The sequence below is a fragment of the Sipha flava genome, unplaced genomic scaffold (genome assembly GCF_003268045.1).
Source record: "Sipha flava isolate LNK unplaced genomic scaffold, YSA_version1 231_pilon_pilon, whole genome shotgun sequence".
Taxonomy (NCBI): domain Eukaryota; kingdom Metazoa; phylum Arthropoda; class Insecta; order Hemiptera; family Aphididae; genus Sipha; species Sipha flava.
This window is the reverse complement of record NW_020272868.1, coordinates 1-26,814: the sequence shown is the minus strand read 5'-3', so window position 1 is coordinate 26,814 and position 26,814 is coordinate 1. Positions and strand designations below refer to the sequence as shown.

Genomic DNA, 26,814 nt, shown 5'->3' with positions numbered 1-26,814 from the left:
ATTGTTTTCGATAAAACCTAGGATATACATCATTGCATGGTCAAACCCCCGAATGATATTAGAAGTTCGGACTTTTACCAAAGAGTTTTGGTAAATCTTAGGATTAACAATCAATGATTATAAAAGTCCGAAATTATATATTTTTTCCAATTCTGTGATAATAACCAAGCAATAATGTACGAGTATGTTCTAGGTTTCACCGGTATTCGTACTATTACCGTAACATATATATATATATATATACAAATATTTTTTTTATAAACATATTGAAATACTATATTCATTAATTTGCTCCTAATAAAAAAGTAAAATAATAAAAATAAATATATTTTTAATTTATAGAAAAATAAAAACATGCGAAAATTTGCAGAAAAGTTGGATTAATACGAGCCCGATAACAAAATACCACAATAATAAATATCATCTAATAATATTTTTCTACAAATCAAATAAATTATTAATACTTTTCATATGTATGAATTAAATAATTGATTCAATAAAATTGTTTGTAAAACTAACCTCGTAAAATGGTTAGTTTAATTTTTTCTAATTTCACAAAAACTTTAATGATTATATAAGTCTTATATAATTTTACTATCTTTTTTTTAACACAATGAGATGTATCGCAATAAATAAATCCTCATTTGATACCTGTATAATGACTATTTATAGTTGCATGCAAATGTATAGCGTAGACATCTACTAAGTTTTTTTATTTATATTTATAATTCAAATTTAATTTTATCAATTCGTAATTCTTAGTTTCGTGGCCATAATAGAAAAACAAAAAAATTGTCAGACTATATAATTTGTATAGGCCAACCACAGTGTCACTGATTTGTATATCAGATGATATTGCTTAGTAATAATATTTGAGTATAATTGGAATAAGTGCTGAGTATTTTGAGTTATAACGGCAATTTTGAAACAGTTTCATATCAAAATTACTAAAAATGTTGTATCAAAATACCAGTTAAACCATGTTCATTACAGGACCATGCACCTAAATTGGATATTGCATCCACAATACTTACATTTAGAGATCGGCACGACTGTCCAACCATAAAACTACAGTTATACCATATTATACATTATACCATTGACTGAATAGTTATTTAATCAATGTATACACACTAACATTAAAAATAAATGTTCTCAATAAAATATTTTCATTATCAAATCGATAAAATAATAAATTTCCCCGTTTTTTTTACGTGTTCCAAGTATATATATTTTCACGTGATTCAATGTAACACATTTTTAAACATCAAACTTCCAAGTATTCGAAAATTAAAACAGCGATTTAAAAAAACGTTTAAAAAACGTATTTCGCATATTACTGTATTGAACATCGGGTGTCGACTGAGATATTATAAAAATGTATATATATATATATACATACAGTACATACATAAATGTCGATCGCTCCAGTTTTTCCGAGTAGTAAATTGTAGTGCTCGTTTAAAATTAAATATGACCGGCCATCTGGTCAGTTAAGTTACTGCCGTTTGGCACTGTGCCAGTCGTTTCGTCATTGGCTTTCCTCATTTCGGATTTTTCGCGCTTTGGCTTCATCATCAGCATCATAATAATGGATCAACTTTAGAGAGGAAAAAATTGATAAAAATAACTTTTAAGTTTAGTTGTCCGACGTCTGCCTATTCCAACGGTACCGTTAACTAGGTCGCTGTAATCATATTTCTTTAATTTCCAAATTAATAAGAAAAATCAAATTATTGTAAAGAAAATATAAAGATAAATTAATTGTTCGCAATGTGTAAACGAAGGTTTTGCTGTTGTAGTTGTTTTAAAAAACAGAAAGAAGAAAATATTCCAGGTTAGAAATATATTATACGTAAATACGCTTTCAAGTACAATATAAAATATATAAAAAAAAATCAATAATCACTATAAATCTAATTTATTCTTTCAAAACAATTACAAATATAATATTTAGTTGATACTACTAAAAGTTTTGTTAATAGTATTAAATATAATACTAATAGTAGCTGTTATGTTTCATACTATCCTGTTATTTATTTATGTCCAAAATATAATAACCAAATTATTATTATAAAACGATAATTTTATGTTATCAATTTACTTATTGTTTTTATTGAAAGTACAACAGTTATTTTAATTTTCTACTGTATTTTTTCAATAATATTTAATTTCATTGCAGTGTTTTGTATTTATGTATTGTTAAAATTATACTGAGTAAAATTATAAGAATTTTGACTGCCAATACATAATATATTCACGGTTTCTCTTTTTAGTTTGTATTTATAATAAAGCATATGGAATAATGTAATAATGTAATAATATATATTTGAAAAATTAACAAACGCAAATTGAGTTAGTTACCAGTACTATAATTAATTTTTTTTATATACATAACTATAACTGAATAAAATAGTAAATAATTGTTTACAACCATGTAGACAAATAATTATATATCAATATAAATAATTCCATCGTTTTATCTTAAGTCATTAAAAAATAATAATACGTCTCATTATCTATCATAATATTATCATCTGCTTTTTTCGCGAAAACTATTCATATCAAATACATTCTATCTGTTTAGTTACGCAATTCCTATCTTAAACATATTGTCGGTAATACAGTTGACATAGGTATATGTGGTAAATTATGAGAAGTAGACAACACGAAAGGATAAAATGTATATAATAACGAAACAGCTGGTCCGTGCTAATTATGTATACTTCAAGCATGTATTTAACTTTAAAAGCATGTAATTTTATTAATAATCCAGTAACTATACGTTTATAGTTTTAGATGCACACCTTTTTTTTCTTTACAGACATATGTTTTAGTTGTATTGTTTATTTCGTTTTGTATCGTTTTTGATTACTAGTGTGTATATATATATATATGTATATAAATATATGATAACCAGAGGTGATATTATTAAACAGGTGAAGAGACTATGATAAACGAACAATCGTACAGGTATTTAACCGGTGAAGAGATGAAGGGCTTCGGTGACGACTCGGCTCCAATCGATGTAACGAGAGACGAGAGATGTGACGTCAATACGGGTAAAAGAAACTGATCGTTTTTAATCGAACGAGCGAATGAACGATATGTATATTAACCGGGTCGTTTAAATTTTTTAGTTCCTCCTACATCAATAGACGACGCTATCAGCCCACAGACAGTATATGACAGTTATAGTGGGCCCGTGGACAACATCGACATCATTAAATATCCACCGCACGTCGGGTGAGTATCCTGGTGTTATATTTTTATGCTAAACATTGATTAACAAAAATAACGTATATTGTTTAACGAAATTGTTTATTGTTTCAACAATGCGTGCATTATTCGGACAGACGTTTGCAATGGAAAACGTAAGGCTTATTTTAATTACCTACATAATAATAAAAATGCTGTGTGTGTTACAATAATTTTGTAAATGAATAAACATTTTTATTTGTATGTTTAACACAACGGTATAGAGTAGTGTTTTAGTCAAGTAGAATCGTGCACCTAATCGTTACCGTAGTGTTCAGCTATCGTTAACACTAAAGGTTAGGTTAGGTTATACGTACAATTCGCAGGGCTGGATCAAGAGGGAGCTATATCCCGGCCCGTATGTTGAAAGGGGCCATAATGTTTTAACTTGTTTTTTATTTTTATAAAATAAATTAAAGTCTTTTAAACATTGATTAGATTAAAAATAAGTAAATACATTTTTTTTATTTATTGCATATAGTGCAAAACTGTGCATTAAAATTAGAATAAAATCGTATTTTTCAATAATATTAAAAAAACGTATTTTATATGATAAGTATCGGCTAACAAATATAAAATACGTTTTTATCAATGAGTCATGGATATTCTACAAAACGCAAATATACTATACTTGTTTCAATTAATATTTATAACAAATTACTTAATCTGAATAAAAAAAAAATCAAATTTTTTTGTATGAAAGGGCCAAAAGTAATATTCCCTTCTCCCCTTATATTATGATCAAAATTTAGTCCTGTTGATTCAGAACATCACGTCATAGTTGTGCGTAATCGCTTTAGCTGCTGTTATAACAGTTATAACAGTCAATAACTAAAGCGGAATAATGCAATCTGACCGTGAGATCATTGCAGGTTCTTGGTCAGTTTCTTAGTGGACGCTCGTGGCGGAGCGATGCGCGGATGCCGGCATAGTGGTGTCCGTGTGATCGTGCCACCTCGGCGAGCTTCCATGCCCACGCGGGTCACTTGTCGGTACTTAAGACGCGATAAACTGGTGCACCCGCCGCCGCTGATGGAAGGAGAGTCACTGGCTAGCAGAATACTCGAACTCGGTCCCGTGGGAGCGAAATTTTTAGGGTAACTATATTTACTAACCAGGACTTTTGATACGAGCTTGTTGTGAACAAACCTGTTTTTACTTCCGAATTGATCACAGACCTGTTATGATCGAAGTGCCTAATTTCGGATCGCTCCGCGGATCCGAACGAGAGATCGTTGTTCTTAGATCAGATAACGGAGAGTCGTGGAGGGAGCACACGGTCGAAGCGACCGACGATGTCGTCAAAGACATACTCGGAGCGAATTTCGACAAAGAAGGTACCTATTTATAACTTAAAAGTATGGTAAACACACTGAACGATGTGCGTACATCAGTTTTATTGCTCTCTATGGGTTCTCGTGTTTATGATTTGAGAATACTTGAAAAAAATTAGTATGTCTCTTGAACGAAGAAATCGGTTTTTATAAAATTAAAAATGTATTATTAGTAAACAACATAATATAATGGTACGAGTTTTGCATTCACTTTTGTATGCAATTAACTATTGTTATTATTTTTGGGTTTAATTGAGCCTTCAAGACCATCAGTAATAATAATTAACTATTACTCGAAGTATTATATTTCGTATCATACACAACAGTATTATTGGGTTATAAAAAATAAATAACTTATTCGGCTTAACGTCGAAAACCAACGTCGGCGTATGAGGTGATTAAATATGTTGTCCGCATAGTTACCTAATTTGTTCGTAAGTTCTAAACATTCCTGTTCCGAACATTACTGAAATTATCTGAATCTTATATGAATACCATTGCCCGCGAGTCATTTATTTTTATTTTTTCTTAACATTTAAGTTTCTAAAAATCTCATATTCCACTCCTTACTCCTAATCAATTTTTAGATAATTTAATTTTTATAATCAACCATTTAATTTCATTTTAAAAATAATTTTTACTTATAAATGTAAATGTCTACTAAAAATATTATTTCAATCTAGTTAGTACAAAATAATTACAGAAAAATCACCTCCCTTAGTGCTCTTTCAAATACTGACTTTAAAATGAAAAAAATACTGACGTTGGAATCGATGAATTAGAGTGTGCGCGTAGGTCGACAGATATTATTACAATGAACGCAAGATTGACAATTTCTCCGTATCTGACCGACTAATGTTTTACAGATCGCGACCCGTGGCATTCCGGAAACCGTCTGACGCGGATTGTGACTACGGAGTTTCCACATTATTTCGCAATCGTATCTCGAGTGAAGCAAGAAGTGCACGCCATCGGGCCGGAGGGCGGTATGGTATCATCGACAGTGGTACCACAGGTGCAGGCTGTATTCCCGCAGGGAGCGCTCACCAAACGTATTAAAGTCGGCCTACAGGTAAACTTGTTTAAACCACGAAGAAATGTGGCCAGCACGTGCCTAAAGAAAATCTCCGTAAACCACATACCGAAAAAAAAAAGGTTTTCGTTAATGTGGTAGATGCATCTGACGATCGGTGGTGGTGGTGGCGGTGGTTGTCTTATTTTAATAACAGAAAAATTAATGATAAACACGAAAATAGAAAGAAAAAAACACTACTATTTTGCCTTTTTTTTCTCAACTGACCCAACGCTTCAAACACACTTATACATTGCACATAACAACATAAAATGTATGCCGATTAATTTTTAATTACTGTTTTCTTTTTTTTAAACTATATATATTTTATAATACATTTCTAACGTTTCTAGTCATTAATCTATATATATATATATATATACAGAGCCGTGTCAAACATTTCAGCGCCACAGGGCAAAATTTTTTTTCAGGGCCACTGAGCACAGGTAGTATATTAATATTATATTAAGGTATTATACTAAGTGTAGGTAAGGGCGCCTCCTTACTTTTACAAAACTACGGCGCCCGGGGGAAATTGCCCCTTTTAACCCCCACCCCCCTCTTAACACGGCCCTGTATATATACCAATTTGGTAACGAATCTAGTCTTCCCTTGTCAATACTTTGGAATCACGGTTGACGCCAAAGTATAATTTAATATAATATTTAATTATTCAATATACCCATTAGTTTTCGTCAATCTTCATAATACTATCGAATTATTAACGTACATTTTTATTGCAAAATACGATTTTTTTTTCTTAAATAAATATATAAATATCATAAGAATATAAAATAAATATTTTAAAATTTAATTATATTTTAATATATATTTACTCTAAGAACGATTTTGTGTTCTATAAGTGTTTATTCTTGAACTCTTTAAATTCTATATACATATAATATACAATTAAGTTTAGTTTTTGACGGCACAATTTGGTCTGGTGCCAAAAGCTTCATTACATTTTAACGTTGTTGAATTGTATATTATAAAGATACTAAACATCCTATTTATGTACTCATAATATTATGAAATATTTTTTTTTCATCAAAATTGTATATGTATATTTTTAAATTAAGTTATAGCTTATATCATTTCACTTATAGATATTGTATACGATTAGCACGATTTTATTATTATTATTATTTTAATGTTTTATTTATTATTTTAAAAAAATTTAATTTTAATGGCCAATAAATATAGTATAAATAATTTTTTATCAAACTAACATGTTTTTTCATTTCGTTTCGAGCTCAAATAGTTTTATTTTCACGCAAAAAAAATAATTATAACTTAAATTACTTCTACCACACGTTATGCTTGCAGCAATATTTTACTTACATTTATTTTTTAATGTATAATATTTTTTGTCTCTGATAAAACTATTCGAGTTCAAACTATAATCTCAACTCAGTCCTTTGGTCATATTAATTCCAACTAATCAAACACGACATTGCGTTGCAGTGTTCAAAAAATATTGTAAAGTAACTAATCGCTAAATAAAACATTTAAAAAGCTACTATTTATTGGGCCATCATTTTGTTTTAGTTTTTTCTATTTTATATTGTTTTAATTTTATTTTTTTTCCCTTGCTTCGTTTATTCACCCGATTTTGATGTTTTGCTTAACCATCATAATAATCTGCTTTTGGACACAACGCTTATGACCATGATTCGCTAACCCACGAATACCCGGTTGACCTCATACATGGTATCACAAATGCACTGCAAATTCTTCAGACGCTGATATATCATACCGATTTCATCCACCGGAACCATGTATTATTTGTTTACTTATTGATGGCCCTCAATTAGTAGACTAGGTGTACACGTGTCACGTGTATTGCACAAGCGCATAACAATAATATATTGTTATTTCAGCTTGTCCGTCTATCGTTTCGTTTTTTATGGAACGGGTAGAAATGTATCGATAAACATTAAAAAATTAATAATAATATGAGGCATTATTATTATGATACTGTGGTGTACACGACGAGTTTCGCCGGCGCACACAAAAAAACCGCACGTCAGTACGCCATCGCTGTTATGTTGAATTACGGTCGGTGCGTTAATATTAGCAACTTATTCATGAAATGACCCTATAACGGTAAAACTATACACCGCTGTGTGTTTGTTTATATACTAAAACTAGAAAACCACGGTTTGGATGCGCGATTAAGTGTATGGAAAAAAATAAAAAAACATTACCGTACAAATATAATATATTTATAATATATATCAGCGGTTCTAAACCATATGTGGCACGCGGATCTTTGCAAAAATAATTTTAAACTCACAAAAAAATAATATATCATTAACTTAGGTTTTCAAATTTTTTAATGGCATTAAAATATTTTTTACACAAATTTTTCTTTATTTCATTCTAAAATGTACAATTATATCTTTAATGATACAATAAAAATTAGTAAATGCAAATATTGGTGTTGCATATCTGATATAAGTTTCAAACACGATACTAGATGGTTATAAAACAAATCTTCTTCTTCTCCTTCGCTTTTTTCCCAAATATTTGAGGTTGGCCACCCTTGTTCTAAACCCTCGCTTGTCTCAATTTTCTACATCTCCTAAGTACACACCAATGGCTTTCATATTATTTTCAATATTAAATTTATTTCTCTATTTCTTGATCTTATTTCTCTTTTCCCTTCAACGTTCATTTTCATAACCACTCTTACTACTTTTGTTTCCTCTTGCTTCATTACATGCCCAAACCATTTCAAACTATTTTCTCACATTTTATCCACTATCGACGCTACATCAATACTACATCTTACATATTCACTCCTTATCCTATCTTCTCTTGTTATTCCACTCATCCATTCTCATTTTCGCAACATTCATATTCTGAACCACACAGTATAATTGGTATCCATGAATATTTTAAGGGATTTTCTCTGGTTGACAAAAAAAAAAAATGTCCATGCATATAATCAATATAATCGATAAAATAAACATCAATAAACTATGAAAAACCGAAAGAAAAAAAAATTGCAGTCTTAGAAACCAGTATTAAAAAGTTTTTTAAACCTTAGAAATATTAATAATACCATCCAAACTCGTAATGATATATATAATACAATATCGTATGGTTTCCCTTTGTAAATATTCTGATAATTAATATGATTATTGTTTCAACTTCAAATCGTTAAACGAAATTATATACAAATTATAAAATCAAGCTTAATAAATTACTACTAAATAGTAATTTATATTAAGCTACTAAATTAATTTTTGCTAAAACATCGTTGTCACCCAAAAATTAAAGATATCATCGTCTAGGTCACAAACAATATTAACTAGGCGACAATTGTTTCACCCGGTATATAAGTTAAAAAATGCACTGGTTGATATCATTGCACTACAGTAAAATTTACCTTTTAGCTTTATTAGAATTCTCTTATCACGTAAAACGCCCGCCGCTTCTCACCATTCCATCCAACCGTACTTAATCCTATGTTTTATATCCATGCTAAATCCTTCATTCTTTTTTACAAATGATCTTAAGTATTAAAAGTTCTTGACTTCACCTATTACTGCTTATTGTCATTTGTCTAATCGTACCCTCAACTTCTTGATATTTTACTCCAAAATTAGAATATATAGGTATATACATATATATATATATTCTATTTTATTTATAGTAATTTTTCATCCCTTTCCTTCAAGGGCTAACTTCTACATGATCAACCTATATAGTTAACTTCTTCCAGATTTTCTCCTACCAAAACTATATCATCAGCAAACATAATACACCATGGTATCTCACCCTGTATCTCACGTAATTTCATCCATTACCACAGAGAACAAATATGGGCTTAGAGCCGAACCCTGATGCGCATCAACTCCTATATTAAAATCTTCTGTTATTCCACACAAATTCTTTACACAAGTTCTCAAGCCTTCATAAATATCCTGAATAAAACTTATATATATTTATAAGATCTTTTTTTCTCATTTATGCTCACTTTAAAACTTCTTGGCACTTCGTTTACGCCTTTTCTAAATCTATAAACATAATTTTTCCTTCTTTTCCCTAAATTTCTCTATTACTTGTCTAACACAAAAAAATGGAAATTGCCTAAAATTTCCTGCTCATTAAAGCTTTTTTGGATACTCCTCGTTCAATAAACACTCAAAATATTCTTTTTTTATCTTTTTTACTTCTCCATTATTTGTTAACACCCTCTTATTCTCATTTTTTGCTCACTAAATATTTTGAAAATTCCTGGATCGTTTTTTCAAAACTTAGCCAGTCCATACATTTATTTTTCATCTTTCCGTTTTTCTAGCTTCTCATATAACTCATCATACCAATTGAGCTTCAATTTGCTTACCGCACTTTTAACTATTTGGCATATATTTTTATACTCTATCCAATCTTCTCTCTTCTTAATTTTCTATTATAAATTAAATTGTTTTTTCTTATTTGCTACTATTCTCTGAATTTCCTCATTCCGCGACCATGTTTCCTTGTTTTCTGGTATACTACTCTTAGTTTCATCTACAACCTCTTGCTGTATTCTTAACACAGGTAACCATTATTTTCCAAACCTCATTTATATTTACCTCAACATACCACACAGCTTTTTCTTTTACTTTTTTTATAATATCCTTTTCTTTCTAGTTCTCTTTTTTTTATTTATTATATTCACTTTTTTTCTACTACACCATACCTCCATTATCATCAACCAGTGTTATGTTATTATACTCTCTATTTATATTTATATTAAATCATTAATTCGTAAAACCTCTGTATACGTATATTGTATACGATCGGAATAACGTGGACCACTGATTGGGCCTGACATGAATGTTACGGAGGTCGGAGACCGTAAGTCAAGAACCACTGGTATATATTATAACATACGCGCAATATAGGTTTACAGTGCTGCGAGCTGTTTTAATTAGATAAAAACCGACAATATGTTCAACGAGTTAAAAATAATATTTTTTATAATTTTAGTGCATAAGCATATTATAAGGATTAACTGATATTAACTGCGCATACACTACATACTTAATCAGTTTTAACAGAAGTTTGTGTGTGTGTGTGTGTGTCAAAGTCAAAGTCAAAGACTGTGTACACATATATTATTGGTAGATACTTTTCGTGCAATTTCAGCAAAAAACGTTTGTTAATATTGTTATTGTACTAAATGTACAGCAGTCACGTTCCTATACTAAATCAGCCCGGCCTTAAACGCATTTTAAATATTTTAAACATTTAATAATTTGTGTTTAGACATAAACTATAAAGAAAACGGTAGGTATGCGTAAACATCACAAATACACATTACGTTTAATCGGTTAATTACTCAGCTGTGTGTGTTATAATAATAAATAAATATTAAAAATTAAAGTGCTTTAATAATAAACACATTTCGAAAGACATGCAGTAGGTTTAAATATTTGAATAGTATATTTAATATGGCGTTTAATAATAAGATTTGTGAAGAAAAATATAAGTGACAAAAATATCTACTATTACGTAGGCACTATACATTTTTGTTCTATGATGCAATTGATAATTCTCGAGGTGATTCAACTGCTTATTTTGTACACCAGTGTTTTTAAGTACGTATTGGGATAGAAGCACCAACAAAGGAATGTTATACACTGCTTGATACAAAACATTCGTATAAATTTTAATATTAACTTTTAGAATACAGCAAAAAATACTTAATATTTAACTCGGCTTTAATTTTGATATTAAGCTATTACTTGATAATTTGCATTTTCCGTCTTAAATAGAATATGACTATTTGACAATAGCATTGACGTTTTAAAATTAAAGGTTTTAATAATCTAAAATGTGTGTGAATATTTTACCATTTTAACTCTACTTTATTAAAATTTTGGTATAATATAGTAAAGACAAATATTGGTATCATTGATATATATTTGATCGATTAATTAAAATTCTTAAATGTGCTTTCAACTACGTCAGTCAGAGATAAAACGATATTTTACACGACACCCAAATAATATAAAAACGAATCTCTATAATTATTTCTAACCACAATAAAACCAACTACCACATTAAGGTTTATCAAACGTTTTTACTTTTACAACAGGATACCATTCAATAGTAAACAGGTATTAACGGCTAGTAATTAGCTAAAAACTGTGAATTAACCTAATTCAATTTATAAGGCTTCAAAAAACTGAAATATCATCGTAAATATATAGTCGACAAAGTCAAAAGAAGGTTTTATAATTATATAATTATTAATATTTTCAAAACATTAAAAAGTACCGAATTTACATAAAAATATTAGTAAATGGCAATGTAAATGTATATATAATTTTCTTTAAGTTTAAAAATAAACAATGTGTAGAATATTTTTTTATTGTGACAATTCGATATAACATATGTTTCTGTTTTTATTTATTAACTGTCATCTAGTGACCATATCATTGGTAATAAATATGTACTTAACAGTTCTTTGTCACCTATTTACTATTTTTAATCAATAACACGCTTTTTACTATAAGTTTTGTCAACTTAAACATTTATTTTTAAATGAAAACAATAATCTTTAATTGGAATACGAAAGAAATAATTTCGCTCACAAGTAAAAATTGTTTTGATTCAATTTTTGGTAATATTTAAAATCATGTGTAAAATAATTATTTAAGTCTAAAAAAAGATTAATGTTACATACTCCAAAAACAACTAATGTTTTTTATATTTTTAAAATTATTTTAATTTGCAACTGTAAGTTTAGATTATATAATAAGTTCAAGTGTTGTAAAGTTAACATTAAATATAACATAATATACTCTAATATATATAAATTCATAATTTTAGAAACTGATGTTTTAGGGGAAAAGTCATCCGTTGATAGAACTTTACAACGTATATCTATATATATATATATATATATATATATATATATATATATATATATATATAAGAGGTATAATTATATAATAGTTAACGATAATTAATTTTAAAAGATTTAAAAATAAAATAGAAAATTTTTAAATATGTATTTATTAAAATATATTTTATTTAAATATATATATATTAAATACTTCGAAGATACTTTAACTAAATTTATAACAGCATATAATAAAGAACTTTTATTGTATTATATTTTAATGCATAAATAAATAAACCAATATTTTATACATAGAAATAAATAAATAAATAAATGCTTATTCTGTAGTATTATTTTATTTGTAAAGTATCAGGTATGTTTAAAGTCAATAAAATCGCGACGTTATTTAAAGTATTTATTTGTTATTTTTTGTATTTAATTAATCTGTCTATTTATTTATATATTAATTAACGAGTATTAACCATTAGACTATTTTCAATTTATGTTATGTAAAAGAAACTTCGTTTTTAAATACATTTAAACGTCATTCATAATTATTTTTATTTTATGCTCGTAAAATAGCAAATTTACAATTAAGAGCTTATGTTTTACATACATATTAAAAATATCAAACATCAATTAGTTATTGTTGAAAAAAATAATTAATATCAAAATAAAATTATGTTAGCTTTTTATAAATAAAATTACCTTGATCGGTTTTCTTTTTTTAGCTGATAAACCGCACATTTCATAGTTATTTTTTTAATCAAAAGAGTAACATAAAACTATTTTGAATAACAAAATCACTTCTTAAGTTTTAAATAAACAACGTGAGATATCCAATCCTTAGATATAAAATATAGTTCATTACTTTTGAAAATTTAATAAGCCGATAAAAATAAACCAAGTTTTTATTCTAGTTGTTAATCTATTCATCTATTAAAAGCAGGTCCGTGCTTAGGGGGGTGTGAGAGGTGCGTGTACACCGGGCATCATGACCACGGGGGCATAAAAAGTTTTTTCATGATCTACGTAATTTTACTGAATGTTAACCGTATTACTTAATTCATAATATTTAACACATTCAATGCCATGTTCTCGACGCATAGTTGATATCATTAACATTGTCCTGAATCAAGATTCCTGATCGGTGGTGTTGCTAGTTTATTTTTAGTATTGGTATTTATTTTTTCCCGAAATGACGACGTCGACCATAACAAATTAACAATGATATACCATTTTATTTATCATAATTTTTACTTGAAAAAATAACATAAACGAATGTTGATTTAAACGAGTAGTACGATTTTATTTTGAACCCATCTATGATAGTGTTCACATCATAGTTAATGAACACCGAAGTTGCATAGGTACTTGATTACTTTTCATCGGCAATTATTTAAAGATCAGTTATTTTTTATGCGAATATATTTGATTTGTAAATTAATTATACCGGTTTAAAAAAATAGGCTATTAGGAATCTATATGTCAAACTATTAGATATTATAGTATTTTAATCTAAAATTAAACTGTATATAAATTGCTGGTACTTAAAAGTTTACCAAAGCAAAATAGTGTCTCAAAGAGAGTATAAAATATGAGAAACTTATCTTTTGTTAAAATTGCTATACATTGATTAAAATTTCTTAATTAAAAATACTAAAATTGTTTTTGTCATATAACAATTGTTTAGAAATTTTTAATTTTTTTAGTAACAAAAATAATAAAAACGAAAAATTGTTATTAACTAAACCAGTGATGGGTAAACTACAGTCCGAAACACTTATATTTCTGTTCGCAAATCACTACTCAATTGAAATTAAACTTCAATTTAATTTTAATTGAAAATAACAAGAACAGTGACTACAACGACGCGCATTTACGAGTATGTACAAAATATCAAATACCTCCTAATAGTAGAAATTTTTTTTTACCGATCAATTCATCAATTTTAAAAGTCCGATAAAAATAATACACAGTTGTACAATATTTTTTTTCTCTCAAAATACTGCAGTACGCGTGTGAATAAACAAGTATAGATGTTACAATGTTATTGTTTAATAGTTTATTACAAAATAATACGTATTGTAATTTTTTTTTTTAAACAATCGGTATTGTATTTTTTTCTACATAAAATGTTTATTTTTGGTATGCTGTTTATGTATATAGTTACTTTAAATATTATAGAATAATACATTTTTCAACTGAATTTTCCTCAGATCAATAGCACGTGCTGAGGGCATATAATAAATAAATACATTTAAATCGTATTTTCTGTTAACATTGGAATCATGTTTTCTGATTTTTATTTTCACCAGGCTCAACCGATTCCATCCGAGTTGACTGCTAAAATGTTGGGTAACCGAGTGGCTGTTTCACCTATTGTAACCGTAGAACCGAGAAGACGAAAATTCCACAAACCTATCACGTTGACACTACCCTTACCCCAAGCATCTTCCAAGGGAATGATCAACCATTATACTGGCGACGCCCCAACACTTAGGCTTCTCTGCAGCATTACCGGTAAGGAAATGCTGTCAACTATTTTTTTTTTATTTATTTTTTTAATATTGTTACCAACATTTATCCATAATTATTATTCTTTGTTAACTATTCACTCTCCGTTCATTCTTGTTAAACATTTTCTTGTCAAGTTATTTTTCCGTTATATATGCTGATTAAACACAATATTGAAACATTACAATTTATCTAAATTGATTTACCTATTTTTTTAAGCAAAATTTTTTTTTTATAAACTAACTGTTTGAAAACTTTCGATTAAAATAATTTTTTTTTTTGGCTTTCACTGTTGCGTAACATGATACTGCACTGTTTTGACAGGGTTGTTTCGGAAAAGATCTCGCAAAGGTAAAGACTTGTCGAAATAAAATAAATAATAAGAAATTATTTCACTTGATCTTTTTTTTTTCTTAATGTCACCCTCGTTTATTTTGTTTATTTCTTCAAGCTGATGCTATTTTGTTATTATTATACTCGTAATATATATTTTTAATTTAATTTAAAATATATCTTTATTAACTCAAGTGTTTTTGATCACGGTAATTGTTCATGTCATTTGGTTACCTAAAAACGTACACTTAATCAACATTTATATTACTACACCATTTTAATTTTGGTAGCCGTAGTGGGCACGAGCATTTTATATTTTCTACTTTATTGATTTCTTCTCTTTTTCTTTGTATTTTTTTCGAAAATAATATTTTTGGATGTAAATTATTCTATTATTTTAATAATTTAAAATTTTTTAAATTAATATTGCGCTCTAAATTTATAACTTGAAAAATATTTGAAAAGTACGTATTCTATAAAATAATTATATGGATACGTTTGATTGACATTAAACATTTAAAATACATTTAAAATACGTGATCTTTTCTGAAACAAAATTATTAACTTAAGCTTAAACGAATAAACAAATAAAACAATATTAGTTTTTGCTTTGCTTCAAGACTTGTAGTTCTAAGTTCGCTTTGTACATGATGTGGAATGAGTTATGTGTGGTAGACAGATTGGCTTTTGTGGACCTCACCCAAGTTAACTAATTTCTATGACATCTATTTTCTATTATTGAATTAAAAAAATAAATAATTTTTCACTTTTTTCACTCAAACATTCTTTATCGCGTACATATTTTGAAGGGGGAACGTCTAGAGCACAATGGGAAGACGTCACAGGTTCAACGCCTTTAACGTTTGTTAACGATTGTGTTTCGTTTACTACAACCGTCTCAGCACGATTTTGGTTAATGGACTGTCGAAATGTAGCGGACGCATCGAAAATGGCCACTGAACTATATCGGGAAGCTATTCATGTTCCGTTTATGGCAAAGTAATGTTAAATATTTTATTACGACAAATAATATTTTAAACAACATTATTGTTTATATTTAGATTCGTGGTGTTTGCAAAACGGACAGACGTTAATGAAGCACGAGTCAGATTGTTCTGTATGACTGACGACAGGGAAGATAAAACCTTAGAACATAAAGAACACTTCACTGAAGTTTCAAATAGTAGAGACGTTGAGGTATAATAATAAAATAATTTATAAATAGTATAAATAATTAATTTAAAATTAATAAAAGATCCAACATGAACCATCTATCATATTGTTTTTATATTTTATTTTATTAAATCATTTTGAACAGTATTTTTTCTTGTTTTTTCTATAAACGAATTTTGCTTATAATTAATTTTTTTAATATTTTAGGTTTTAGAAGGCAAACCTGTTTATATCGAATTTGCAGGAAATTTAGTACCCGTCACCAAGTCAGGTGAACAGCTCAAATTAGTAGTCCGGGCGTTCAAAGAAAATAGATTACCATTTACAATGCGTGTGAAAGACCCTAATGCTGAGCCTCGTTCGTGGACTATTATAATGAAAGAACAAAAAGTACACGACCGAGAAAATTAATATTTAAGTATTTTTTATTATTTACTTATTATTTTTGTGTATAGGTTTCTAAAAATGAACCAGCACAAACCCCAGTCTGCGTTTTGCAATTTGGATTACCTGGAAACATTGTACCTGATACAGAAGACAATGCAGATGGGCATTATAGTTATTCGTATACCTACGACTTAGACGTTGAATCTCATAAACGTGCTGAACTAAGAATTACCGATATTAGTAATTTTGTGTCTGAAGATTGGATAAATCTAGCTAATGAATTAGGCTTTCAATCAACAGATATTGCTCAAATTCAGAAGGAATACCCAGATAGTAGTGGTCAACAATGCATGAGTATGCTTAATTTGTGGATGAATGAAATATCTGGACAAGATTCTGGTAAGATGATTAGCTTTTTTTAATAATTAGAAAATATATTTTTCTAAAATAAAAACTTCAAATATTTCAAAATTTAATTTATTTAATATAAATTAAATAAACTTAAATTCAATTTAAATATAGTTATCATCTCTAAAAAATAAATTTATTTAATAATTAAAAATTAAGGTTGAATATAGTTCTGTTATATTTTATTACTAATTATTAACCTCTACAAATTTACAATAATATATTATACAAACGAATTAGTAATTAACATAATTCAAAAACGAAATTGTATTTCAATTTTTGATTATAAATGATATAAAACGTTTGATTTTTAATATATTTATATTTTTATTTATTAAATATTAATATTTATTTATTAAATATAATTATAATATTATATATTTTTGGATTAATAGTTACAGCCTTGGAAAGAGCTTTGAACAACATTGGTAGAGTTGATGTAGTGGAAAAATGTAATTTTGCTGAAATCTGCCATTATCCTTCGAAAAATGGCGCCTACACGAAACCAGAAAAACATCAAAGTAAAAAATAATTCATGTTTAACGTATTTAAAATGTATAACTAAAAAACATAATACATTTACATACAATTATTTAGATTATCTACCTTCGGATAGTAAATATGCCGCTGAAGAAAAGGTAATAACTGAAGATGAAGTAACTAAAACTGTAACTGAGAGACGAATGGAAATCGAACAACGTTTAACTGGTGAGTCAATTGTTATTGAAAAAAAACAAGAGCCACTAGTTAAAGATCACGAAGTTGTATCCAAGCCAGTTGAGGATCCGATTGAACCTACGGAAGTGTCCTTTGAACACAAGCGTATGTCATTTGAAAGAGGTGTATCAATTGAACAGGTATTACAAGAAGATATTCCAATTAAAGAAAAATCGGCAATATCCGAAGATAAAAAAATGTCTTCAATCGAAGAAAAACCATTAGACGTGGATGTAGACGCAACAAGCTTAACGTTTCACGAAAAAAGATTATCATTTGAACAAGGCATACCCGTAAAAGAAATTATACAAAAAAAGACTGAAGACATTATTTCTGTACTTGAATATAGTGAATATGAAAAAGAACCAACAATGAATGAAACTAAACAAATGATCCCGAAAAAGGATACATCGAAAGAAGGTATGTGATTAAAATCAATGAATATCATTTGCTGGTTTTAAGTGTGGTATTAACTTCAAGTAATATCAAAAGTTAATTATTTTAATTATTATTCGTTTTTATAAATAGAATATTTCAGATAAACATAGGGCTAATAATATAATCTTATAAACATTTTGAATTTATAAGGAACCTAATTAAAATATTTGTATAAGTGCATATAGAAATATTTAATAAAAATAAGGAAATTATCTAGTCAAAAATGAATTTAGAGTATTTACTCTAATTATACATAGTAATCGATAAATCGAGTATTATTATTTCGAGAATTTTTAAAAGATTTTTGGAAAAACTAAATAAGAAATATAAAATTTAAAATAAAATAATAAAAAATTAGATGAAATTAAAAATAAGTAAATGTTAAACACTCGTAAATTAATTTAAAAATAAATTAAAGAATACTTTTTAAGCCTGGAGTATTATTATATTTGTAATTTTATTTAATTTTATTGATTTTATATATACCTAACGATGAATTTTCGATTCGAAATCAGTCATACTTTACAAATATAATACTCTAGGCTAAGCATTTATTTATTTATTCATATATATATATATATATATATATATGTAATTTTGTTTATTTATTTATAAGACTGATGATTGAAAACTGTTTTATAGGAATTAGAAAAATAAAAAAAATAAACAAAATAATTAAAAATATTAATATACATACAAATTTGTATTTAAATATTGAATAAAATCAAATATTAGAAAATAAAATATAAATTATAAAATTGTATTTACTTAAACAATTAATTGTTATATATTTGTAATTTTTAAAATATTATATTCTATTTTCAAATCAGTATTATACTAATATAAGTAATATTCAATATATAGTTAAATTTATGAACTTTCGATTACGTAAAGTTTCATGTTTTCTTTTTTATGATTTTTCAATACTTTGTTAATCCATATTATAATTCCACAACATTTTTTATTAAATATAAATAATTAAAATATAAAATAGTTTTATTTTTAATCGTAATTATTATTGTAAATAATTTTATTATAAGTAAAATTGTCTGGTATGAAAACAGAACCCAGTCCAATTATTGAATTGACAAAAGAAACAAACGAACAAATAAGACGTGATTCGTTACTGTTTGAAGAGGTTTCTCAAGGTTTAGTGAAACTAGATTCGGCTAGTTCAAAAGTAGAAGAAAAATGTAAGTTATATACATTTTTTGAATATTTAATCATCGTTTATTACATTTAATTTATTTTCAGCTGGTCTACTATCACCTCAATCATCGAAAACTCCACCACCTAGTCCTGCAGAATTCAAGGATACGCAGCAGCAAAATGAACCCAAAAAATGTCAGTTAGTATCAGCAACAGGAAAAGAACAGCTTACAGGTAAGTGATAAATATTTTGTGTTGAACCGTTTTATTGAATCGAATGTGTACGAAAACGCAAGCCGTAAATGTTTTGTTTTTCAATTTTTTCTTTATATCAATCTAAACACCTTTAATATACGAGTACATAAATAGGTCGACACAAGTTTAGGGTATTGTTTAAGGTTTCCTCTTAAAACAATGGCTTCTTTCATCACTAACAAGATAATCACATTACATCAGTGCAAATATTTCGGGAAATAGTAGGGAGGGGAGTATAAATGGGACCAGCCGACCTGTGACGGAATTACTAGAAATATCACATTTACTTTTCAACGTAACAGACAGTATAATTTTATGTGTCAAAATAATTGAAGTTTACACTTTATCCATGAACAATTATCGTAAGTACCAGCATGATACTATATTTTATTTTTAAGTTTATTTATTATAATAAATAAGAGATAAAAGTGATACCACATTGTCATTTATAAAATAAATATTTAATTTGAGGTTTTTAGGTACAGGTACTAATTATTAAAGTTACAATAACACGAGTGATTAGATATAGGTATGTAAAATGGTAAAATAAAATCAAAAAAATTGTTTTTAATAATCTAAACAAAACTTTCGGCTTGCGGTCGTAACTACACATTTCAATATATATCAAGGTTTAAACAAATTTAAGTAAAATAATTAACATAGCCTGTTTTTGTGTATGAGTGGCTTGAATACGTGATAACTAATCCTACTTAATTGTGCTGCAAGCATTAGGCTTTTAATACATAATAAATTATATGTGTGTATATATTTTACAAATATATACTTAAATTATATATGACATATTATAATAATTACAAACTGATTTTAAATAACCCGTCGATGGTCAACTATTTAACTGTATAAATTAAATAGTAAACAAAATAATAACAGCAATGTAACTGACATTTATCATTAACGGATCTTTATAAATTATAATTCATCAATATGATAATGTTGTTTGCAGCACAATATTTCCTTCAATCCATTCAATCATCAGTTAGGTTTTAATCATATTAATTTTATAAAAAATTTAATATAGAATCAATATAATTTTTGTTATAAGAATTTATTATTTGATTTATATTTTTATGGCTTTTGCGGTGAAAAGGGTTATTGGCTTTATAATATTTAAAATATTGAACTTTAGCTTTTGTATTAACACTTACGTATATTAAAATTAATTTTAAAATGTTATGATATATTAAGCCTGAATTATAGCCCTTCTATAAACCGCTTTTTGAATAATTGTTTTTGTATTACTTTTCTGTTCCAAAACTTAATTAAATTTTTTACGGTGCTTTGATTTTTGTTCTATTTTTTTTTTTAATTATACATAACAAGCCAATTTCATAAACAAAATGCACAACATTTTTAACTCTGTATCTGGCTATGTATATATTATATAAGTTATCCGATTGGTTTAAAGGTACAGAATAATACTAACACTACACATTTATGTGTACCTTTGTGCTTTTCATTATAGTTTAAATAAAACCAATTTAGCAATATTCATTAATAGATCAAGGTCTAAGAAAGACTGATTACATTTTTTAATTGATTTATGCTAATTTTTTTACTTTATTCACAAAATATTAATGCATGAATTTCTTACTTATACTCTACTAATATTTGAGTAGAACGTTAAATAATTATCATAATAAAATAAATAATGGTTCTGTAAGAATTAGTTTTTATATCCAAATGTTGATGCAAGTGTCTAATCGTGTGTAAAAACATTATATTAATTTATTAAATATTGATCGGTGATTTATGAAAATCATTGGTATAATCTTTTAATCATTGAATAATTAATTAGTATTATCAGGAAATAAATTTCCATCTACATTAAAAAATTTTTTTGACCAAACCAAATTTGCCCTATAAAAAAAAAAAATAATTACTTTTTTATACATATATATTAATAATAACTAATGTATCATGAAACATTTGAATCAATACTACATTATAAAAGAAACAAACATTACAACTTTCAGAAATAGGATTTATTATTTTTATTAAAATTTACTCAGAATACATATACAATTATTTTACAAAAAATTATTATATACATCTAATAAAAACTAAAAATCTAATAATATTATATTCGTAGTTCTAAAATATATTCTATTAAAACATTAAAAATAAATCGTGAATCAGTTAATTGCATATTAAAATATTTTTATAATTTAATTTAAGGTATCTTCTGTTAAAAAATCTAAATCTAATAATTATTAATATTGGCTGAGTTACAAAAAAAAAAAAAAATTGGCATGTATACTTCTTTCATAACATTTACCAAATTAATAGTCCATTAAGGGATTTTTTTTTTATATTTTGATATATTTACGATCGTATATTAGTACCATATTATAATAATAAAAAGTTATAGTAAGACAAATGTAATAAACAAAAAAACCTTACATTAATTAGATGTAAATAAAATAACATCGAAAATGTTCAAATATTTCAAATATTAATAATATTATATTTTTTTTTATACAAGTTTGAACATGAATTTAAAACTAATAACATTATTTATTATATTACAGTTTAATATTTAAAAATATGTATTTTAGTTATTTTAAATACTGTACACCAATAACATTATTGCACATTTCTCACTAGAGAGTACACGTACTAACGCATATACACACAAACAAATAAATACACATACAAACACAACATGAATTTTTAAAAATTTAAATGAAAATTATCCTGATGTTACTAATAAAAAACTTATAAAAACGGGAGAAAATTTAAATACTATAAAAAGTAAGGAAACTGCTTAAATATTATTTGAAAAATAAAATTTGAAAATAACCTATTTAGTAAAAATGAATTATTTATCTAAGAAAATATTCAACGAAATCAAAGCACCATCGGCACACAAGATAACCAACAGAAAAGTGAACAAACCACCGTATATTAATTGCACACTCAAATCGCTGACGCTACGTTGTTAAGTAGAACCTTGCTTGAGAATGAAGAGCTATAATATTATATTGTCTCGCTTTCCCGCGGTTTTCTTTCACACAAACACATAGACACACACACATACACATAACACATAAACATAAAATGTAAACTTATTATCATTTCACGTCAAATCCTTTGGAACAAGTTGTAATAGACCGACTGACTGTTTAAATGTTAGTTAGTAAAAAAAAAAAAAAAGATAGCTATATCTTGATAATTTTGGTCATAGCATCCTGGTCACAGGACAATGATGACTTGTTGGACACCCATGGTTTTGGTGAACACCTCAACGGCATTGAAACGCCAAATTTAACTAAACCGAAAAATCATAAATCGTTGGCGGACATTGATGAGGAATTTGAGGAACGGTCGGTTGTTTTACATCCCTTTTTTGATCAACCAAAAAAAGATATTTATGAACAAGTACAAATTATAGAACGGTTAGATGATTCACCTGCCTTTGATAGTCCTTTAACAGATAAAAGTATATCTCATCATGACACAGGAATAAGTCTAACTAGAGAATATTCTGATACATTAACTAGTTCAGGACTAAAGACAAAACCAAAACACACAGATACAGCTTTTGATGAAGAAGCAGAACTCACTGATGCTGGATTAAGCCCAATTCAACCTGATGAAGTCGGACTTTCTGTTAATGAAATAATAGAAATAAAGAAAAAAATTGGAATGTATGATGCGGGAAATAGTCCAATAACATTTATGGAGTCCATAGCTCTATCTCCTTTTGAAATGGTTACAAGTGATGTAGCGACAATAACTGATGACGTAAGAAAAAAAGATGTCGCAAATAGTCCAATAGAATCAAATAAAATTCAAAAAAACGTAGACACAGCGGTTGATGTCAAAAAAATGATAATGCAGTTAGAAAAATCGGGAAATGAAAATTTGATACCTGAACAAACACCGAAACGAAAAATGCAACTAATAACAAAAAATGAAAAATCAAGCACAGAAGTATTTAAAGAACAACTAAGTATAGATGTGAGCAATAAAAAAAAAACAGATGATACTATTAATATACAATCTAAATTAAACGAAGTTATAAAAACAGAAAAATGTGTATTAGAGCATTTTGAAAAATTAGATACATCGGTTAAAAATAATTCTGAGTTAGAAAATAAATTATTGCAAATTGTGAATATAGAAACTAATATGTTACAAAGCATTGATAAGATAATAGACAAAAATGATACAAATGCAAATAATTTATGCTTAAGACGAATAGAAAACGAAATTATTTCACCCGAAAATTCTGAAAAGTTAAAAATAATAGAAACGACAGATTCATCACAATCATTGCCCAAAAATGATAGTGAAGTGATAATCGAAAAAAAATATATATACACAGGGTATAGACAAGAAGAAAATATTAAGGAGAAAATTAAACTTACGGGGATTTCTAAAGAATTAAAACAATTAATTGACGAAGATGAAAAAGAACAAGAAAGGATTTATAAAGCACTGATGAATGAAGACATAACAGATGATGAAAAATATAAGAATAAAACACCTGTAGTAGAAGAAACTATAAAGCCTCAACATATAAACATAATAACAAATAAAGATGACATCATCAATGAAGACATGTCATCAACAATGCAAACTAGTAAATCTTATGAAATATCAAATGAGGTCAATCAAAAAATGAATTTAGATTCAGTAATAACAAAAAAAGAAAATATAACTGATACTAATGAGAGAATTAAAAAAGTATTTTACGAGGAAGATGACGAAGATGAATCAGATATTTTTGAAAAATTTACAAGAGAACACTTAAAAAAATCTTTAGATATATCACATATTATTGACGAAAAAGACACAAATGATAAAAAAGATACAGCTACAGAAAAAGAAGGAAATGTTTCAGATGATGAAGGAAGTGAAATAATTAGTGCAAAAAAAGATAAATCAATATCCTTTATTCCAAAAACCATAGAAAAAGGATTAAAAGATATTACGTTGACTCTAACAAGTATTGTAAAGAAAATGGATGTAAATGATATGTCAGGAAAGAAAATAGAGGGTGAAGGAGAAACTAAGATTACTAAGGCAAAGTTGAACAGGATAGATATTGATAGTGAACTAGAATCAAATAAAAATAAAAACGAAAAAAATAACAAAATTGACATAAAAGATGATATACAAACAACTAAAAATGTAAATCAGTCACCAATTAAAAAAATAGGTTTAAATGTAAGAAATGACCAAAAACATATAATTATAAAAAGTAATGAGAGATTAGAAAAAGAGAGAGTGAGTAAAATTAATACTGTTAAAGAGTTAGTAAATAACTTTAATAAGGGAGTAATAAACACAGAAAGTCTAAATAAACAAAACAATGAAACTAATAATATAACAAATACCAATATTAATACAAAAAAAGAAATAAATGAAAACCAACTAAAAATTAACATAACAAACAATGACACAACAAATATAACTAAACATGATGATAAAAATAGCATAGAAATACAAAAAACAGTATCTTGGTCGTCGAAAGAAATAGAAAAATTACCTAAATTTATGGAAACATCAAATAAAAATTTATTGATAAACAGTGATGTGAAACCGATAGTAAAAGACACAATACAACAAAAACAAGAGGGAAAAGTTAATACCACGATAACACATGAAATAACAAACGACAAACAATACAATAAAAAAATAGATAGAGAATATCTGGACAAAAAAATAAAAGAAAATATAAACAAAAGTACAGCAACACAGGTAATCAGTACAAGTTCAAATGAAATTTATGAAAGAACTAAAACCAATGCAATAAATTCCAAAAAAATAACATACAGCTTACAAAAAGATATACACATCAACGAAAAGACAAATGTATCTAAATCTATAGATGACAGTGAAAATATCCAAAATTTACAAAAAGAAGAAGAAAATAAAAGCTATATTATAAAATTAGATACAGAAAATGAAGATATTAATAAATATACCCTAGTAAAAAGGAACGTAAAACATGAAAGTGAAAGAAGTGAAATCAAAAATAAAGGAAATGAATTAAAAAGAAATAAGGAAAATGATAATTTAGAAAATAACAAAATTAAACAATATATTGAAGGTGTAGAAACAGACAAAATCCATTTCGATGAGTTTTATAAATGGGTTGAACAAATAGTCGAAGAAAAAAATGAACAATTTTCAAAAGAAAAAGACAAAATGAAAAACAAGCATACTGAGTTGAATAAACTTAAAACGGCATCTGTTGATAAAGAAAATATAGAAGACGAATCAAGTCATATTAATGAATATATATCAGATGTAAATACAAAACAAAACTTACAAAAAGATGAAAATATAAAGATAACTAAACCATTTACTCTAAAAACCTACACAGTGATAAAAGATATAACTAAAACCGAAGAGGAGGGCAAAGTCACAATGGACGATAAATTAAAAACGATTGAATTAGAAGAGAAAGACATTAAACTAGAGAAAACCACAGAAACTCTTAATGTTACGGAATCCGACAAAAAAGATAGTTTAACTGACCAAATAATAACCACTAAAACAACAACGATAGGTACATTCGATGAAACTATAACCGAATCTCAAGAAGAAAAAATAAAAGAAACAATAAAGGATTCTAAACAATTCATTGTAGATATTCCCAAATCCAAAATCGATTCTGAAAAAACGATTCAGGATGTAACCGTCCTTTCCGATAAGAAAGTTGATGATAAATTAATATCTCCATCCACAGAGAAACATCTATCTGAAAAACCTAAATCCGAATCCACTGAAATTCCTTCATCTGAAGATGAAAGTGAAACGATAAACATTAAAGAAAAATCCGATAAAATATATGACAAGATAACATCCGACAAATCAGATATTAAATCCGAAATAAAAGATAAGACCACCGATAACTTACCAACCACAAAATCCCCGGATGATATAAAACATGTAAC

The 26,814-nt window shown here is 27.0% G+C and overlaps 3 protein-coding genes across 5 annotated transcripts in view; all 3 read left to right on the top strand.

The window, feature by feature from the left end:
• LOC112683630 (ankyrin-3) overlaps positions 1 to 15,411 on the top strand; it is a 51,491-nt gene extending 36,080 nt beyond the window's left edge. For 2 of the 3 annotated variants that reach the window (XM_025554742.1, XM_025554743.1), the window contains exons 18-23: positions 2,940 to 3,062; positions 3,141 to 3,246; positions 3,357 to 3,374; positions 4,131 to 4,355; positions 4,435 to 4,595; positions 5,459 to 5,994. In XM_025554742.1, coding sequence (XP_025410527.1) covers positions 2,940 to 3,062; positions 3,141 to 3,246; positions 3,357 to 3,374; positions 4,131 to 4,355; positions 4,435 to 4,595; positions 5,459 to 5,766 — 941 coding nt within the window. In that variant the 3' untranslated portion in view covers positions 5,767 to 5,994. Of the gene's footprint in view, positions 1 to 2,939; positions 3,063 to 3,140; positions 3,247 to 3,356; positions 3,375 to 4,130; positions 4,356 to 4,434; positions 4,596 to 5,458; positions 5,995 to 14,826; positions 15,032 to 15,349 lie in introns of those variants that run through there. The other variant, XM_025554741.1, reaches the window with a different exon arrangement.
• An 896-nt stretch (positions 15,412 to 16,307) lies between these two features.
• On the top strand, positions 16,308 to 25,211 carry LOC112683624. The gene is made up of 12 exons (XM_025554735.1): positions 16,308 to 16,357; positions 16,420 to 16,555; positions 16,739 to 16,921; positions 16,987 to 17,317; positions 17,722 to 17,847; positions 17,924 to 18,463; positions 19,522 to 19,674; positions 19,736 to 19,864; positions 23,091 to 23,858; positions 24,030 to 24,491; positions 24,675 to 25,042; positions 25,203 to 25,211. The coding sequence occupies exons 1-12, from the start codon at positions 16,308 to 16,310 to the stop codon at positions 25,209 to 25,211; spliced, it is 3,255 nt and encodes a 1,084-aa protein (XP_025410520.1).
• Positions 25,212 to 25,316: 105 nt separating this feature from the next.
• LOC112683616 (centrosomal protein of 128 kDa-like) lies at positions 25,317 to 26,809 on the top strand (the record flags this gene model as incomplete). The annotated part of the gene is made up of 1 exon (XM_025554725.1): positions 25,317 to 26,809. A coding segment is annotated over exon 1 (1,401 nt), but the record flags the coding sequence as incomplete, so codon positions are not given.
• Positions 26,810 to 26,814: the final 5 nt, after the last annotated feature.

Coding starts and splice junctions, on each gene's coding strand:
- LOC112683624 (XM_025554735.1), top strand. CDS start 16,308: ATGGCCACTGAACTATATCGGGAAGCTATTCATGTTCCGTTTATGGCA. Junction 19,675..19,735: donor TTCAAAAGTAGAAGAAAAAT/GTAAGTTATATA, acceptor ATTTATTTTCAG/CTGGTCTACTATCACCTCAA. Junction 24,492..24,674: donor GTCATCAACAATGCAAACTA/GTAAATCTTATG, acceptor AAAAATCTTTAG/ATATATCACATATTATTGAC.